Below are 19,822 nucleotides of genomic sequence, written 5' to 3'. Positions count from 1 at the left end.
CGTTTATAATGAACGCCGGATATAACGAACAACTTTTCTTTTTCCCACCTCATATTCTCATTTTACCTATTTTATTCGTTCCAACGCACTGAACGCGGTTAAAACAAAAACAGTTAAATGAACTAAAGTACTATCAGACAAAAATTTTTTTAAACATTGATATGCTTAAAAATATTGATTCGCGAAAAGATCTTTATAAATATTATTTTTTAAGGACCAAAGAAATCAGGCAATCATGATCCCTAGTTAGAACATATTACGGCTATAATTAACAAAAATGTTGACCACAACACGTCTGAACATTTTTTAGAACACATGGAGAATATTTCCTTAAAGAAAATGTCTTTTAAGTTCAAATCGGATGCTTTTTATGTGTTTAATATTTCCTTCACCAAACAAAAAATTAAAAAAAAATATTTTTTTTTGCAAGGAAGGCACCTTCAAAAAAGCGATATAACTCAAAAAACGCAAAAAATCGCACCTTGGTAATTATGTAGTTGATTCAGAACCCTTTGCTGAAGATATTCCCGGTGGCAGAATTTCGGTCAATGTTGGACAATTTTGTAAAAGTCTATAATATAAAACTATAATTTTGTAAAAAAATAATTCTTAGGTTGTATCCTGTATGACGATTTCTTCTGCTGTAACAAACATTTTGAAGAGAATTATTTCTTAAAACAGAAAGTACACACCGCCAGCATTCCACTGAATATCATATCTTTGTATTTGATTATTAGCAAACTCTTACAAATTGCGTTTAAATTCTGCTCTGAGTTTTAATCTTTTTTAACATTTTTTTTTTGTCTTCGAAATTTTGATTTTAACTTCAAATTATATCGCGAGTTTTGAATATTTTTGCACATCCATAGAATTTGACATGTTCTTTCTTCGAATCAAATTAGAAAACTTGCGTTATTAAAAGTACAAAATCGACTTCTTGTCTAAAAACCTGTCCACATTACCTATAGTGCTCTGAGGCAAATTTGTAGATAAGGACAAGAATAAAATATTTGGAGAAATAATGAACTCGACAAACTTCATTTATTGTCTCAAATTTCAAAATACATGCAATAATTCCACAATTTTTATACATTTCGCACCGTATATCCAAAACCGTTAATTTTTCTGAATATTTTCTTCTGGAGAAAATTTCCTGGAATGTAATACACAACTCTTCAGAACATGTCATTGTTGTACAATTCCTCTATCCCGTTGTTTTCAGAACACGATTTAATAAAACTTTCCATAATGTGGAGAAATCCAAAATGCGAGTATAAACTGTTGGTGTGAACTGTGTTTGAAATACGTGTTGTAAAAGATATGATGCAAAATACCGCTGAAAGAAGATGAGTTTCAGAATGTTCTGAACAATTGCTGAGAACATTAGCTCTGTTCCTTTACGTGCAAGAATCTTCAGGTTTAACAACTTTTTACTCGAAAAGCGTTCCTTTACTTCAGACACCATGCAATTTCATATGGAACCAGATTACAACTTTTGCTACTTTTGCCGGTTTTTCCACTTGCAAAAGTAAAGGAACAGACCAATTATTTGGAAGATTTTTGCAAAAGGTTACTTGGTTCAACACCCAATAGTTTAGCCGATACTGACAAGAATTTCAGTAATTATGTAAAATTTTCTATGTTTTATAGATTATAGATTATTATATAGATTGATGCCCTAGATTGAGTTGTTCTTATGTGTTTTTTTCAAAAGATAAGTTCTACTAGCTTAGCGCTACAATATTGCCAAAGACAGCAAGGCCAAATTCCTAATCGTTTCTGAGATAAAGGCCCTATAAATGCAAAAAAACTGTAGTTTTAGCCCGGTTTAGATGAGGCCATAAAAGCCGAACTGGGCCTTACAGGACAGAAACCTACTAGGGTTCTTGTAATCTCAATATGTACTTTAAAAAAATTCATATTAGAAGTTGTTTGCATTTTCAGTGTTGTATAGTGATATGGGTCAGTTGATTGGAATGTAAGCGTGCTATATCCGATCCAAGGAAATAATATAATACTAATGAGACTTGTGGCTGCAGATAAAAATTATCTACCTTTCCAGCTTAACAAGATCAAAGGTTTTGCAAGCCCTCAGGCATTGGCGTTTTTACGAAATTATAAAGACACAGAAAATGTGACCAGCCTTTTGCTGAGAAGATTTTCACCGGCAAAAATCTAAAGTTATTGGCAGGAATTGAACCAGAGACTTTTGGAACTGAAGTTTCGTACCGCCCCACTTATGACGCCATGTAAATATATTAGTGTGTGTTAATAATCATGTTTTAACACTTCCACCGTTCGAAGTAAAGTGTCTTATCAACTTTGAAAGTTATAAGATAGTCATACCGGTCCATTCCTTCGTATACATCTCCCACAAAAGTTCAACATTTTTTGCTAAAATGGTGCACACGATAATTCTCGAAAAGAGTGAAGGTAAAGGTCACATTAGACAAATATTTGCTCCAGCGACAGGCAGTGTGCGCTTACTGAGAATAAGAGAACGTAAATAATGCATTGAAATTTATGCTCACTTGATCTCAGTAAGCTCCCACTGCCTGACGCTGGAGCAAATATTTCCATTTTTGAATATGGTATGAGGTTCACTTCAATCGGAAAATATGTATGTAGTAAAATAGTTTCACATTCTTCGTCCATTACCAAGTTTTTTCTTCATAAATCTTAAAACGAAATGTAAATAAAGTTCTTATAGCAGAAATTGCTTTCTTCAATACCTGTTATTAGTTTTTCCTTTTGAAATTTCATTTTGATTGATGGCCAAATTTAAATGCAAAAACATATTCCACTCAATAACGAAGAAACAATAACAACTGTAGTCAAAACTGGCTTCAACTTTTACAAACAAAAAACATTATTTTGCACGTGAGAAAACATTGGTTCTTCCTCAAGAAGTTTTAAATGTAACAGACACAATATTTTTAAACACACATACATACATACATATGTATATGATGAGGATTGTTTCGTTTTCAGTTTTGACTTTGCAAAATTGCTATGAATTGTGCAGTTCATAAGATTACATGTTACCGAATATGGGCATTTAAAACAAAAATAAAGAAATTGAAAGAATGCATTGAGGAGCAAACATGGTTAAGCCATAAACATATATACCGCAGTAAATGTTTATTATTTAAAACTATATTTTTACGGCCACAAATTCTGCTAAGTTATAAGATTGGTTTTTAAATTACTTCTTCAGAGTAAATATTTTTATTCTTAAATGTTTTTCATTCTTAGTCTACTTGAACGCTCAACGCATCAAATGATATTCCCCTTAAGTGCTGTTAGGTGTAGTGCCACATTTTTATTTCTTCATCTTCTTCAGTTTGCTCCTAAACTTTTTTAATCTTTAATAATCTCTGCATTACTTCTGTTCTGCAGGGTTTCAGTAGCTTTGAAATTGAATTTTCAATCCGCTTGTAATCAGCTACAGTTGTTAAAATGCTGCAACTCATTTTGTAGAGATGGGGAGTCGTAAAAATGGAAATTGTCATTTAAAGGATATAATGGGGAAGTTTTGTGGATTTTGAAACTGTTCATAGATAAGACAAATCAAAAAAAAAACCAATCGCCAGAGCTATTTTCAAATAAATCGTGGTCAAAGTTCATATTTTAAGGATTTTGTAGGTTTTCACGATTTTGCTTAGAAAGCGCAAGTCCTATCGTAATCGGAGCGGTGAAAATTCTCTACAAGATTGACCTTAGTCAATTTACTATTTATTTTGAGATATAGAAGTTCAAATTGGAACAATGCACTGTCTGTATCGCCTCCTTATAAAACAATGTCAAGTTCGGTGCCCCTTAACTAACTTTGAATGAAAACCGCTTACACCTGGGAAGTTTTTGAGAATGCTGCAACAGATATGTTCATAGATGAGAAAAATCCAAAAACAAGAAAAAATCGCTGGAGGGATTTTTAAATAAATCGCGGTCAAAGTTCACATTTTTAGGAGTTTTATAGGTTTCCCAGCAAGTCCTATCAAAATGGAACTAAAGAAACTGTTGTAGCAGTGAAAATGACATCGTGTTATAAGGAGACGCTACAGTCAGTGCATTGTCCCAATTCGAACTTCTATGTCTCAAAAATGGTAAAACCTACTTAAAACCATAAAGTTCAACCTTGTAGACAACTTTCACTGCCATTTTTCCATTGAAAATTTCCATTCCATTTTTATAGGGTAAAAAAACCCCTAGAAATGTGAACATTGACCGCGATTTTTATACCCTCAGCATTTATGCTAACGAGGGTATATACACTTTCATACGGGCAAAATGTGCCTCATCGAAATAATGGTTTTAGACCTCAAGTATGTTTGGACGAAATGTGTTTCAGACAATTTGGAGTTGATTTAGCCATGTCTGTCCGTCTGTCTGGCTGTTTGGTGCGCACGATAACTCTCGAACGGAGCAACCGATTCGGTTCAAAATTTGGCTTTCGTAAAATTTTGCCCAAACTTAGTTTAAGTTCGAAGATGGGTTATATCGGTCCACTCCTTCCGGTACCTCCCCCACAAAAGTTCCAAAATGTTCGGAAAATTTGTGCGCACGATAACTCTTGAAGGGAGTAACCGATTTGGCCCACACTTTGTACATCGTTAAAGTTCTACCAGACTTAGATGAAGCTTAAATATGAACTCAATCGGTCCACTCCTTCGGGTACCTCCCACACAAAATTTCGGAAAAGTTCAGTTTTGGACCTACTCTCGAATCGCTTTGATTTTTGTTGTAGCAACTTGTAGTCGCTGTCCCCCATACGACGGTACAAGTTTCATTAGGGGCAAGTCCATACTTCCTGAGAAAATAGCCTGAAAGGTGCAAAAAACCCTATGACACCGTGTGTAGTGGTTGGAGCGCAAGATAAATTTCGAACGGATCTTCCAATTCGGTCCAAAATTTGGCCTTCGTAATATTTTATCCAAACATAGTTTAAGTTCGAAGATAAACCATGTCGGTCCACACCTTCAGGTAAGTCTTTCACAAAAATTCAAAAATCTTCGGAAAAAATATGCGCACGATAACTCTTGAAGGAAGTGACTGATGTAATCCACACTATTCTAATATATCTACCAGATATAGATCAGGTTCGAATATGGACAATATTTGTGCACTCCATTGGGTGCCTCCCACACAAAATTTCGGATAAGTTCACTTTAAGACCTGCTCTCGAATCACTTTGATTTTTTTGAAGCGATTTGCATTCGCTACCTCCATTACTACGGTAAAAGTTTTTTCAGGAGCAGGTCTATATTTCTTGGGAAAACATCCCGAAAGTTGTAAAAATCCCTATGTCACCATGTGTTGCTCTCGAACTGTTCTACCGATTTGGTGCAACATTTGGTCATAGTCATATTTTATCCAAACTTAGTTTCATGGGGCAATACCGGTCCCCAACTTCCGGTACTTCTCCCCAATATTTAAAAATGTCACTAAAATGTTAAGACGATGTCACTTGAATGGTGCAATCAATTTGGTCCAAACTTTGGATCTCCTAATATTTTGTCAACATTTAGTTTAACTTCTAAAATGACACATATCGGTCCTCCCTAAGAGTACCTCCCCCACAAAAGTTCAACATTTGTGTTAATTATTAATCCACATTTTTGTCGGCAAGTTCAAATGTTGAAAAAGGGCCACAATATTCTAAGAGACGCTAAATACATTCTATCTGTCCGTAGATGAAAGTTTCAATTCACATTGGCTGAGGGTATACCTCTGTCGGCAAAGCCGGCTGACATTTTTTTACTTGTTTATAAATATTTCATTCAATTCTGTTCTCAAAAAAAAAAAAAAAAATGAAGAAAAATCCTAATAACAGGAGTTTGGTAGGAGTTCGAACGAATTTTGTATCGAATCGTCTTACAGAAACAGACCATAAGACGTGAACATATACTAATAATTCTTTTCAGGAATACTTTATAACCCCCTGGAAGACTAAATAACAAAAATCAGTCATTTCGGTGAGATATTGACGTCGCAAACTTTAGAATTACGAAAATCGGGAGGTTCCGTTCTATGGGGGCTTTATAAAGGCAAGGACCTAAACCGACAAATTTCATATGAAAAGTTTTATAACCCAAATAGAAGCTAAACACCAAATTTCAGCCAATTCGGAGGAATATTGATGCAACAACCTTCAAAATACCGAAATTCGGGAAATACCGACAAAATTCTGGGGGTAAATTTTATACCCCCAGCGAAGACTAAATACCAAATTTTAGCCTTTTGGGAGGAATATTGAGGCAACAACCTGCCACCGTGGTGCAATGGTACGCACACCTGGCTTGCACGCTAAAGTTCGTGAGTTCGATTCCCAGGCCAGGCAACATCAAATTTTCAACGGTGGCAAAATACCCCTCAGTGATATTGGCGACATTTCCTGAGTATTTCAGCCATGTAAAAGTTCTCTACAAGTGGTGTCCTTAGGACACGCCGTTCGGACTCGGCAATAAACAGTTGGTCCCATATCATTGAGCTAATATGAATCGGGTTGCACCCATTGATATGAGAGAAGTCTCCCCTGTCCCATCTGGGATGTTTGTGGGACAATTATTATATTACCTTCAAAATACCGAATTTCTGGAAGTAACGTTCTATGGGGGCTGTATGAAGGCGTGGACCTGTACCGACAAAACTCTGGGGAAAAGTTGTGTACCCCCAACGAAGACTAAGTACCAAATTTTAGCCTTTTGGGAGGAATATTGAGGCCACAACCTTCAAAATACCGAAAATCGGGAGGTACCGTTCTATGGAGGCTATATGAAGGCGTGGACCTATACCAACAAAATTCTGGAGGAATGTTTTATACCCCCAGCGAAGACTAAGTACCAAATTTCAGTCACTTCGGCGTGATAATAAAGCTAAAAACCCTAAAAATACCGAAAATCGGGTGTTACCGTTATATGGGGCTATATCAAAACGTGGACCGATATAGCCCATTTGCAATACCAAACATCCTAGGAGTAATAGAAACTTCTATACCAAATTACAAAGCTCTATCTTAAAAATTGCGAGCTGTATCTTGATTTCAACAGACGGTCGGACGGACGGACAGACGGACATGGTTATATCGACATAGAATTTTACCCTGATCAAGAATAAATATACTTTATAGGGTCTCCGATGAATACTTCGGTATATTACAAACGGAATGACAAATTTAATTATACCCTCCATATTATGGTGGAGGGTATAAAAAGGGTAAAACCTACGAAAATATCATAAAGTTCAACCTTGTAGACAACTTCCACTGCCATTTTTTCCATTGAAAATTTCCATTCCATTTTGGTGAAAATGTTAACTCTGACCGCGATTTATTTAAAAAGCGCTCCGGCAATTTGTTTGTTTTTTATGTTTCTCATCTATGAACATTGTACTTTCAGAATCCGCAAAAACTTCCCAGGTGTAACCACCTTCCGTACAAAGTTGGTTCAAGAGCACCGTGTGGGACCTATTGATAACATTTTCGGTTCACTGAAACCTATTGATAATACTTTCGGCGTTTTTAAATCTACATTTATTTCTAGAGCTATTTCCAAAATCGTTGTTTACAATGTGTGCATTAGGGCAAACCAAAAAAAATACAAATTTATTCTAATTTGAAAATCCTACCCCCTAATTTTTTCCATTTGATTCAAAAAGCTTACATATGAAATTTTATGGCGATGGGTTAACGTTAACCCGTGGCAACCGAGCGATCTTTGTTTCCATAGTAATTTATATGGGACCAAAGGTGCATTTTCACGAAAATTATGGTTCAATCGATGAAAAACGTTACCAATTCATTGTTGAGACTAAAAACGATTTCTACAAAAAATTATGACGAACGGCAAATTTTCAGAAAATAGCACAATTATTTTCCAATGGCTAAAAAACGAATCCTAGAAAAATCCTAATCCGAACCCTACTCCCAATGTGCATCATTGAAATAATAGTTGTTGACACTAAAAATCTATTTGAGAATTTCTGTCCGCCCCAGGTGGCTATGTTTCCTATGATATAATTGTACACGGAAACCCTTTAGGTTTTTAAACCCAACGTTTTCCATTCCTGAGATAACTAACTCACAGTGCTTTAAAAATACCAATACATTTTTATTTCTCCACTGTGCTCAATATATATTTTTTTGCTTACCAAATTCCAATGACACTTTTGTAAATGTTCTCCTACACCTGCCTCCTCAAATAACCTGTTAATGATAGTCGATGACCCATTTCTTTCTATGGCTGTGTGCGAATTTTATTCGAATCCAACTAACATTTCTTTTCGAAATTAATGAATAAAATGAACTCACCCATTAACCTCTTGATGACGATGATGATGATTATCCGTTTGCAGGCTGTTGCTGGTCACTCGCTGGTGGCTAATTTTATTGTTGTTTGTTATTTTACTGTTGCTGCTCTGGCTAATCTTTATTGGTTTTCTTTTAATGTTTTTTATGACTTGTTTTTGGCAATTTTTTCTTTGTTGCGAAATGTTAGGCGGTAATGCAAAGAAGAAAGAGATAAAATTCCAATGTCATTTGGGGAAAATTTAGATATTGGCGATTTAATTGTCACATAACTACACAAATACATATACACAACACAAACACGGAATGAAAAGGTCAAAAAAAGAGTGTCAAATTAAAACACTTTAAGAAATGTTGGACAAAACACAAAACAAATTTTGGCGATTTTCACGCATTCTTAGTTCGATGGACGTCTAACTGCTGTGGCTGATCACAGCAATTTGGGCCTTTTCTCGGCTTGTTTACTTGGCCTTCTAAGAGTCTAAAAGTGTTATGGTTTTCTGTGTTTTCTTTGTAAGTCTTTGCAGTGTTGTTAAGTTTGTTGCTTTTGTTTAGGATTTTTCGATTTGTTCCTTTAGTTTTAGTTTGTATTTGTTATTTTTAAAAGCTTTCCATGTTTTTGTTTATATTTGGTCTGCTAAATAAATTTACTTTTTGTTTTAATTACATTTCGATTTGAATGTTTACAGCTTCGGATTCGTACCGTTTTAGTTTTAATGAAAATCATGCCGCCTCTGGCAATGATGATACTTTGAATGACGATGAAGATGATGATGATTCAGTGAAGCTGTCTTGGTTGGAAAAATATTTTGAGGATTATTTCACTTTACAAGTTTTGTTGCCGATTTGTTTGTTTGTTTTTCTTGGCTTTTTTGTTATTGTGTAAATTGACGTTTTTATTTCACTTTCATTTCTTTCTTCGGTTTGTCGGCTCTTAATGGAGTTACATTTTCCGTTTCTGTTTTAATTGGACATTCAATTACGCGGAGGAGGCTTTTGTGAATAATTCTTGTCTTAATTTTCTTTTATGCACTCCTTTTGTTTTCTTCGTTCACATGGCTATAATGAAAGTACATTTTAATGCTACCAGATGTTGTTGCTGCTGCTGTTTTGCTCTTAGCCATGCAGTTTCTGTAATGGACGTCATGTCGCTGCTGCCCTTTTCCAATTGCTGCACTACCACCAACACAGCTGTAATGCATTGCATGCCGTCGTCGCCAGGAGGTAGCAAACAAATGGGAACATGAAAAGAGAACAAAACACAGCAGAAAATGAATTTAAGTAAATTAAGTGTTGTTGCTATTGTATTTGCTAGTATTGTGTTTGTGTGGTTTCTTAATGGCCATTGTCCTAAATTTCTTCCACTTTTCCATGTAAACACTTTTTGAAATTTGGGTTACAAAAAAAACAGAAAGGAGGTCTCATTAAAACTTATATTTTGTAGTCTTGATAACACAACAGCAATTGAAGTGTTGTGGAAGTGTGTGTGTGTGTGTGTGGAAAATGTTTGTGTATACATATATATGTACATATGTATCTATTTGGCTTTTTAAGGAACATGTCAATATCTTTTTTGTTGCCAAAAACCACATCTGTTTGTAACAGGTTTTGATGACGATTTTTTGATAAAAAATGAGGCCATTGACGCAATAATCCTTCCAGCATTGACTGTTATTATTGACGTAATTAAATGACAGACATAAACATATTTTTATCTCTCTCACATATGCACACACACATACTTAGTGGCCTATACAGTCAAGTATTGATAATAGATTAGCCTCATTTGGCGGAAATTAGAAAGATTAGATATTCAGTTTTATTACAAACGCAAAAATCAGGGAATATTACATGACAAACCAATTGTCTTTCGAGTAATTTTTTATAGAAACAAGTTAAAAAAAGTATCATTCGGCATTGCCGACAGAGATATACCCTCAGCCTATGTGAATTGAAACTTTCATCTACGGACAGATTGAATGTATTTATGGTCTTTTCAGAATTTTGTGGCAGACATTTGAACTTGCCGACAAAAATGTGGATTAGGATTAAAGTTCAAAAGTGCTGCGGAGGAGGTACTAGAAAGAATGGACCGACATACTCCATTATAGAAGTGGATCTTATTTTGAGAGTCATATCTTTTCGATCGATATCGCGCCCACTATTCATTTCAGTGGACCAGTTTGCCAGGAAAGCAGGACTTGTCAACGGAAAACATAATATCGCTGTAAATTGGACAACAACGAACAACATCGGTATACATTTCCAAAGGATCTTCGAACAGACCCTAAACTGCACTTAGACACAAATGTTGAACATTTGTGGGGGAGGTATCCTAAGGAGAGGACCGATATTGGCCATTTTAGAAGTTGAACTAAATTTGGACAAAATATTAGGAGATCCAAAGTTTGGACCAAATTGGTTGTCCCGTTCAAGAGATATCGTGCTCCCCAGACACTACATATGATGACTATGGAGTTTTTACGCCTTTCAGGCTGTTTTCTCAAGAAGTATGGGCTTGCGCGGAAAAACTTTTACCTTCGTAATTGAGGCAACGAGTGCAATTTGCTTCAACAAAAATCAAAGTGATTCGAGAGCCGGTCTTAAAGTGAACTTACCCGAAATTTTTGTGTGGGAGTTACCCGAAGGAGAGGACAAATATAGTCCATATTCGAACCTTATCTATATCTGATAGATATATTAGGATGTGTAAAGTATGGACCAAATCGGTTGCTACCTTCTAGAGTTATCAGGCGCACAATTTTTCCGAAATTTTTTAAACTTTTGTTGGGGAGGTACCTGAAAAAGTGGACCGATATAGATTATCTTCGAACATACACTAAGTTTTGGCAAAATATTACGAACGTAAAATTTTTTACCAAATCGACAGATCCGTTCGACAGTTATCTTGCGCTCCAACCACTACACACGGTGTCATAGGGGGTTTTTCAACTTTCAAGTTATTTTCTCAGGAAGTATGGACTTGCCCCTGATGAAATTTTTACCGTCGTAAGGGGGACAGTGAATACAAGTTGTAACAACAAAAATCAAAGCGATTTGAGAGCAGGTCCTAAACTGAAATTTTCCGAAATTGTGTGTGAGGTACCCAAAGGAGTGTACCTATTGAGTCCATATTGGAACCTCATTTATGTCAGGTAGAAATTTTACTAAGTGCAAAGTATGGACCCAGCGGTTACTCTCTTCATGAGTTATCATGTGCACAAATTTTCCGAACGTTTTCGAACTTTTGTGGAGGAGGTACCGGAGGGAGTGGACCGATATAAACCATTTTCGAACATAAACTAAGTTTGGACAACATATGACGAAATCCGAATCGATTGATCCGTTCGAGAGTTATCGTGTGCTCCAGCCAGACAGACGGACGGACATGGCTAAATCAACTCCAAATTGTTTGAAACGTATTTCTTCCAAACATATTTGGGGTCTAAAACCATTATTTCGTTAGCATTAATGCTGAGGGTATAGGATTGAAAGAATTGCTAATAAAGAAAATCCAACTTCAGCACGAAATATTTTGTTTTTATGGAAAAATGTGTGCTCAGGAAAATAACTGATCCGTTATTGCTTTTTTTTCTGAGGAATATATAGGAAAATATTTAAACATTTTGACCATACTTTTCTTATCGAAAAAAATCTGACCTAATATGTTCTATAGAACACATTTATAGAAATTTAGGTAGTTTATAGATATAAAACAGGACACTTTTTGTAAGAAATATGACAATAAAAAAATAACTTAGAATTGTATCTATAAAAAATCTGGCCACAAGAAACGTGACAGTTTACTTTGTGATACGTCATTCAAACATAGAACAAGTTCTATAATAACCTGTACCAGTCAATTCCTTCGAGTACTTCCTCATACCTGTACCTTATCGAAATAAGGGGTTTATTTTTGCTAAAAAGCAGTAGTAGTCCTTGTCGTCCCTATTGAAGTTACATACATACTATCCTTTATATCCTCAGCTTCTTGTGATTTTTATACCCTCAGCCTTTAGGCTAAAGAGGGTATTTACACTTTGATACGACCAAAAATGTGCCTCATCGAAATAATGGTTTTAAACCCCAAGTATGTTTGTACGATATCCGTTTCAGACAATTTTGAGTAGATCTAGCAATGTCCGTCCGTCTGTCTGTCCGTCTGTCTGGCTGGCTGGTGCCCACGATAACTCTCGAACGGATCAATCGATTCGGTTCAAATTTTGGGTATCGAAATATTTTGTCCATATTCGATTTAAGTTCGAAGATGGGCCACTCCTTCAGGTACTTCCCCCACAAATGTTCAAAAATGGTCGCAAAACTTGTGCGCACGATAACTCTGGCAGCGAATAACCGATTTGGTCCATACTTTGCACATCGTGTAATTTCTACCAAACTTAGATGAGGTTCCAATATGGACTCAATCGGTCCACTCCTTCGGGTACCTCCCACACAAAATTTCGGAAAAGTTCAGTTTAGGACCTGGTCTCGAATCGCTTTGATTTTTGTTTACGCAAGTTGTATTTGCTGTCCTCTATACGACGCTATAAGTTTCATTAGGGGCAAGTCCATACTTCCTAGGAAAATAGCCTGAAAGTTACAAAAATCCCTATGACACCGTGTGTAGTGCTTGGAGCGCAAGATAACTCTCGAACGGATCTGCCGATTCGGTACAAAATTTGGCTTTCGTAATATTTTGTCCAAACTTAGTTCAAGTTCAAAGATGGATTATATCGATCCACTCCTTCTGGTACCTCCCCCACAAAAGTTCGAAAATGTTCGGAAAATTTGTGCGTACGATAACTCTTGAAGGGAGTTATCGATTTGGTCCATACTTTGCACATTATGAAATTTCTACCAGACTTAGATGAGGTTCCAATATGGACTCAATCGGTAAACTCCTTCGAGTACCTCCCACACAAAATTTCGGAAAAGTTCAGTTTAGGACCTGCTCTCGAATCGCCATGGTTTTTGTTGTAAAATCTTGTATTCACTGTCCCCTATACGAAGGTCCAAGTTTCCTCAGGGACAAGTCCATACTACCTGAAAAAATAGCCTGAAAGTTGAAAAACAAACCCTGTGACACCATATGTGTGGGTGGAAGCGCAAGATAATTCTCGAACGGGAATGTTATTTCCGGCCAAATTTGGCCTTCGTAATATTGTTTCCAAACTTAGTTTAAGTTCGTATATAAGTCATATCGGTCCACTCCTTCAGGTACCTACCCCACAAAAGTTCAAAAATATTTGGAAAAATTGTGCGCACGATAACTCTTGATGGGAGTGACCGATTTGGTCCATACCTTACACATTCTCATAATGTCTACCAGATACAGATCAGGTTCAAATATGGACTATATTTGTCCACTCCATTCCGTACCTCCCACACAAGATTTTTGATAAGTTCACTTTAAGTCCTGCTATTGAATCACTTTGATTTTTGTTGAAGCAACTTACCTTCGCTGCCTTAATCACGATGGTAAAAGTTGTTTCAGGGGCAAGTCCATACTTCTTGATTAAACAGCCCGTAGGGTGTAAAAACTCCCTATGGCACCCCCATGGTCTATGTCGGTCCATTCCTTTAAGTACCTTTTCCTCAAAATTTTTGAACTTTAATCCTAATCAACATTTTTGTCGGTTCATACGACCAAAATTTTGAAACCCCCTAAATACATAAGTTTTTTTTTGTGAAAAAAAGTGTTTCAATTTGCACAGGCTGAGGGTATATCTCTGTCGGCTCAGCTGACTGATACTTTCTTACTTGTTTCTCAAAAATTATTTCCTGTTGCTCGAATAAATGAACTCTTACCTATTATTGACTAAAATTACGTTTATTGCATTTAAATATTGGAAAAGGTCCGTTCACAAACCATTTTGAAATATTTTTTTTTTGTAGTATCACTTTATATAATTGTTCCACAAACATCCCAGAAGGGACAAGGGAGACTTCTTTCATATCAATGAAATCATACTATCTCAATGATATGGGACCTCCTGTAGGAACAGCATGTCTTCAGGAACCACTTAAAGAGAAGTTTTACATGGCTGAAATATTCAGGAAATGTCGTAAACATTACACTGATGAGTATTTTTCCACCCTCGAAAATTTGCTGGAACCGTTGCACTACGGTGGCACCTAACTCACCTTATATGTACGATTATAACAAATTTTAAATAAAAGTAATATTTAGTCTAAACTTAAGTCAAGTTCGAAGTTGGAGCATTTCGAAGCACTGATACGGGCACCTCCATCACAAGAATTCAAAATTGTTCGCTGAAATGATGCACATTATAAGGAAGTACCCGATTTGGTCCAAACTTCCACACTAAATTTCAAAATTTTTAGCAAAAGTCTAATCTATGAATATGTTTCGGATCGTTTTGGATTTCTTTTTTGCAGGGTTGTCCACTCGGCACCTATTACTACTGAATAGGCCGGGGCGATTTGAAAACCTTAAAGGTCCCTTCGCGTTTCTGATTCCTGGGATTGAACTGAGCAAGAAAGTCCACTGGACCATATGTCTACCGCGAAAATCGAGCCTCCCGATTTTGACTTTAAGTTTTTTATTGGCGTTTTTTGGATATTTTGGCATATGACAGCTAAACCATTGAGATTTGCGACCCAACACAAAGGCCAACCTAGTGAAAAAAGGAGATATGCCCGTTTAAATTTGAAAATGTAAGAAACCCAGATTTTCACTACTTTACCGTTATAAAATAATAAAACCAAGTGACTCAACCGAACCAAAAGTATGATAGAATTTTGTTACAGAACGCTAGAATATTTTTCTGGTCAACTTTTGTAGCACAATGTCATTTATCAATATTTGCCAACAAATGTGCACTTTATCAAGGCCAAAACTGCCTGAAGGAGCATTCCAATACTTTCGCGATGTACTAGAGATTTCTTAATTATTGTGTTGGCTACAATTTTGCCCTTTGTGTTGGATCGCAAATCTCAATGGCTTGCCTGTTATATGCAAAATATCCAAAAAACATCAATAAAAACTTCAAGTCAAAATGGGGAGACTCGATTTTCGCGGTAGACATAGGGTCCAGTGGACTTTTTTGCTCAATTCAATCCCAGGAATCAGAAACGCGAAGGGCCCATTAAGGTTTTTTCCTTCCACACAAATCGCCCCGGCCTACTACTGAACCTTTTTTCGTGAACATGTCATTACTTCATAAATTAATGGCGCAAAAGCTCTTAGAAACCCTGTCAAAACCAACTGATGAGCATAACATTTAGGTTAAATACACTGTGTGTCATTTTTTGAGTCACGGTTTATTAACCATATTCTGACACCGCAGCGTGATAGAAGACCAACAATAAGAAGACAGGTGTCCCTGCGTTTTTCATTATCACTTTATCTTTTGCGATTATGGGCCCTGGCAAAATTATCCCTTTTGAAATCAAGGCATCAGGCCTTTGGGGCCCATAACCGCGAAAGTTGAAGTGATAGGGACAAACGCCGGGACACGTGTCTTTTTATTTATGGTCTTTTATCACTCTGTGGTGTCAGAATATCGTTAATAATTTTCGTGTCGCATAGTGATATCTACATGACATAGTGCAGCTCTTTCATCTGAGGAATATGAACATATCCGCAGCCAAATCCACAACTGAACTGAAGCTCTCCCTAAACATATGGTGTCCTGATTCCGACCACTATCTACAAGTACTACTGGCGTGCGATAAATAACATGCCTTAGTCGTCTGCGCAAACCACAGGTCTTTGTGACAAAATCGAAGGTAGGAACTAGGTCTTCAAACCTCTAGTCGGCATCGGCAGTGTGACATACAACAGAGTGCCTCCTCATGACACCAGTGGACCATCTTCATGATGAGACAAGTTTTTACCTGGGAATCAGCACAAACAAATGTTGTCGATGCAGTACCTGCTTGGAGGAGAGATCCTAATGATCTAGAAAGATAGAAATCCAAAGCTACAAACGAGAACCTCTAGATCAACGAGACATTTAACCGAAACTTTGCACTCAAAGAAGGTCCATAGCGGAAAACACCTTCGGGTACTTCCCTCACAAAAATCCATGTTATTTGCTTACGCACAGTTTAAAAGGTTTTCAAGTTGTTGGTCCTGTTTACTTCAATGTTATTCATGGGCAAGTCCATGCTTTCTGACATTATGACCTAAATATTCTAAAAATCCTGCGGTGACAAACTAAAATATCTGGTGAATAACTATCGCAAGTTACTGATATTGGTCCAATTTTTGCACAAACAAATGTTCATTCCAAACATAAATCAAGTTCAAAGATGGACTATATCAGACTACTTCTTTCGGTAGCTGCCCCAAAATGTTAAAATTTTTTTTAATTTAATAAATTGTGTTTCCTTACATCTTGATTGAATATTTAAAGAAAATCGTGGTGCTTGTTTCGAGCTTCTTGGGTACTATGGTTACGACGGACTTCAACATATTCTAACGAACTAACCACTTCTTCTTCACTTCATTATGTAACCCATTACAAAGTAATGTAACAATTTAAAACTACCTACTTCACTACTTACTAAGCAATGAATAAGGTGGCACAAAGCTTGTGTGTCCGACTACAAATCCTAGGATTGTGTGTTCAACGCTCACCATCGGCATGTGAGTTTTTTTGTTAGCAAAATAAAGAACAGATGGTGGTGCACATGTGAGCGTTTCAACAACCCTTAGTGTTTGTACGCGTGGTATAGTTCGCATAATTAACTCCAGCAGAGAGCGAAATAAAATAATATAAAATAAAAATATGAAGTGTGTTGAAATTGAAAACAAATTCCACCTCAAATATTCTAAGAATAGAACATGTTTTTAACTTATTTTTCAACTTATAGTGGTCATAGAATAACTAGTTATTCAGTGCGACAACCCCTTGTTAAAATAATGGGGGTTTTGTAAGCAGTTACGGCTACCAAGAATACTATAAAAACCCATTATTTAGTAAGGATTTTGTTTTGCTGGGAGTTAGTATGCCATAAATGCATTTTAATTCGGGATGGTCGTGTGTTTTATCACTTCAAATAAGAGTCAAACTTTAATTCTAGAGACCAAAATAATTTATTATTTTTTCTGTTTTTAATTTCAGAATTTTGTACATGGAGGTAAGTGCATTAAATATTTTTCATATTCATATTTTTCTTATAACTATATAATATAACTATATAATATATAATAATAATTTAGTACTTAAGAACACATATAAAAAAATTAATTAATAATCATACCCCTTAAACAGAAATTACTTAATCTCAGATTTTTAGGTGAGTTCTTTTGTATATCATCTTTCCCCTTCAATTAATTCTATATGATCATTATTTTCATAAAACCTAATCACCTATATGGTAAAACAATCCCAGGCCAAAACCAATAAAAAAAATATTCATTCTCAATCCATTAACACGTGTCTCCCACATGGCAATTCAAAATCATCTATAAATACAAATTCCTTCTTTTATTTATAACCAATTGCTTGCAATTGTTTATATTTTAACAGATTTATCGCCAACAATTGTTCTTTTGTTGTTGTTGTAATTTTCCATACCATTATTGGGAACAATGTGTCGAACGAACAACACAACAAGCGTTTAATTCCAACTAATTCGATTACAAAATAATTCCTCTGCATTTTAATTGAAACAATGAAAAGTCCCATTCAATTATTCTCGCTATGGCAACTAATTAATTGAAAATGTTACTTTCTGTGCATTTATGCGTGTATGTGTGTGTGTTGTGATGCATTCATAGCCCTGCATATTGTGTGCGGGTGTTTGTGTAAATGTTTATTTTTCATCACACTATATTTTTCAAAACAAATAAACAAACAATGAAATGTTGCAATGCGAATTGAATGAAAACTGCAGCATTTGTTGAAATGTCATGCATTATTCTGTTAGTTTACAAAAAGACTCGGTTCCCTTGTGGACTATAATATAAACGTTGGTATTCCAATATTGCGACAATTTTTAGATTTTTCACATTTCAATCTAAATATAATTTTAAGCGATATATAGAGGAGGGCTATTTGAAATTTGCACCACAATGAGAACTGAACGAAAACGGTGTACAATAATTTGTTTGTTGTACGATGTATTATTAGGTCAAGAGACGGGTTAATGGTTTTTACAGTGTTTTATATAACTTGCCTTGGTGTGTGTTTTTAGTTCAAATCTGGTAACTCATTTTTAACACGGTTGCAGTTGACCAATCGAACTAAAACTTTGCACACTTCTCAGATTTGGAAGACAATACACGAATATGAAATCAAAACCAATATTGGTCCATTTTTACACTGTTTTACAGTGTTTTATCTAATTTGCTTTTCAAATCTGATAACTAATTTTTCACACAGTTCCAGTTGACCAATTGAACTTAAAATTTGCACACATTTCAGAATTGGATGACAATACATGAATATGAAATCAAAACCAATATTGGACCATTCTTACAGTGTTTTTACGGTGTCTAACTTAACCCCGTTTTCAAATCGGGTAACTGATTTTTAAAGCGGTTGCAGTTGACCAATCGAAGTAAAACTTTGCACACTTTTCAGATTTAGATGACAATACGTGAATATGAAACCAAAATCAATATGAGTCCATTTTTTCCTATAGCTCCCATATAACGGTACCACCCGATTTCCTGTATTTTGCTTTTCAAATCTGCTAACTCATTTCCCACACAGTTGCAGTTGACCAATCGAACTAAAACTTTGCAAACTTTTTAGATTTGGATGACAATACATGAATATGAAATCAAAACCAATATTGGTCCATTTTTACAGTGTTGTATAGTGTTCAATTTTACATGCTTTTCAAATCGGGTAACTCATTTTTAACATAGTTGTAATTGACCAAGCGAACTAAAACTTTGTACACTTTTCAGATTTGGATAACAATACATGAATATGAAACCAAAATCAATATGGGTCCATTTTTTCCTGTAGCTCCCATCCAGCGGTACCACTGGATTTAAGGTATTTTATCGTCATTTTAAGCCCGTATTGGCTGCTTTTTGACAACTAGGTACAGAAACGTACCCATTAAAAATTATGGACATAGGTCCAGGTTTTGGTATAGCCCCCATATAGCGGTACCGTCCGATTTCAAGTATTTTATGGATTTTATCTTCATTTTTATACCGAATTGTGTGTAACTTGCCATTTGGAGATCACAGTGGTACAGACATTTCTCCACTAAAAATTGTGACATAGGTCCAGGTGTTGGTATAGCCCCCATATTACGGCTCCACCCGATTTCAAGTGTTTTTGTCTTAATTTTTGCGCCGAAATGGCTGTAACTTTGATTTCGAGTTCCCAAATTCTCCACCAAAAATTGTGGACACAGGTCCAGGTTTTGATATAGCCCCTATAAATGGTACCACCCAATTTCAGGCATTTTAAAGTTTGTATCTACATTTTCGGCCTAAATTGGTTATGGGGTTCCGTTGAAAATTGAAAGAGCATGTTGAGAGGGGAAAGTTCGGAGGAGGTAGTTCGGCGGTGGTTTTTCGGT

General features: G+C 35.9%; 2 protein-coding genes across 9 annotated transcripts in view; one reads left to right on the top strand and one right to left on the bottom strand.

Moving 5' to 3' along the window:
• LOC141387116 (uncharacterized) overlaps window positions 1-19,822 on the bottom strand; it is a 275,784-nt gene that overhangs the window by 169,927 nt on the left and 86,035 nt on the right. For 4 of the 8 annotated variants that reach the window (XM_073956273.1, XM_073956281.1, XM_073956278.1 and 1 more), the window contains one exon: window positions 8,309-9,496. The exons of 1 other annotated variant lie outside the window; for it this stretch is intronic. The gene's annotated coding sequence lies outside the window, so the exon portion shown is untranslated. The remainder of the gene's footprint in view (window positions 1-8,308; window positions 9,497-19,822) is intronic. 3 more of the 8 variants (XM_073956274.1, XM_073956279.1, XM_073956275.1) reach the window with 2 other exon arrangements.
• Window positions 17,398-19,822, top strand: part of tous (testes of unusual size) — a 116,126-nt gene continuing 113,701 nt past the window's right edge. The window contains exon 1 of the mRNA XM_073956265.1: window positions 17,398-17,413. Within this exon, the coding sequence (XP_073812366.1) occupies window positions 17,408-17,413 (6 nt within the window). The 5' untranslated portion in view covers window positions 17,398-17,407. The remainder of the gene's footprint in view (window positions 17,414-19,822) is intronic.

Source organism: Musca autumnalis, unplaced genomic scaffold, assembly GCF_047663935.1.
Source record: "Musca autumnalis isolate F117 unplaced genomic scaffold, ASM4766393v1 scaffold_5, whole genome shotgun sequence".
Classification (NCBI taxonomy): Eukaryota; Metazoa; Arthropoda; class Insecta; order Diptera; family Muscidae; genus Musca; species Musca autumnalis.
Note: the sequence above shows the minus strand (reverse complement) of the source record. Positions and strands in the feature narration are given on the sequence as shown.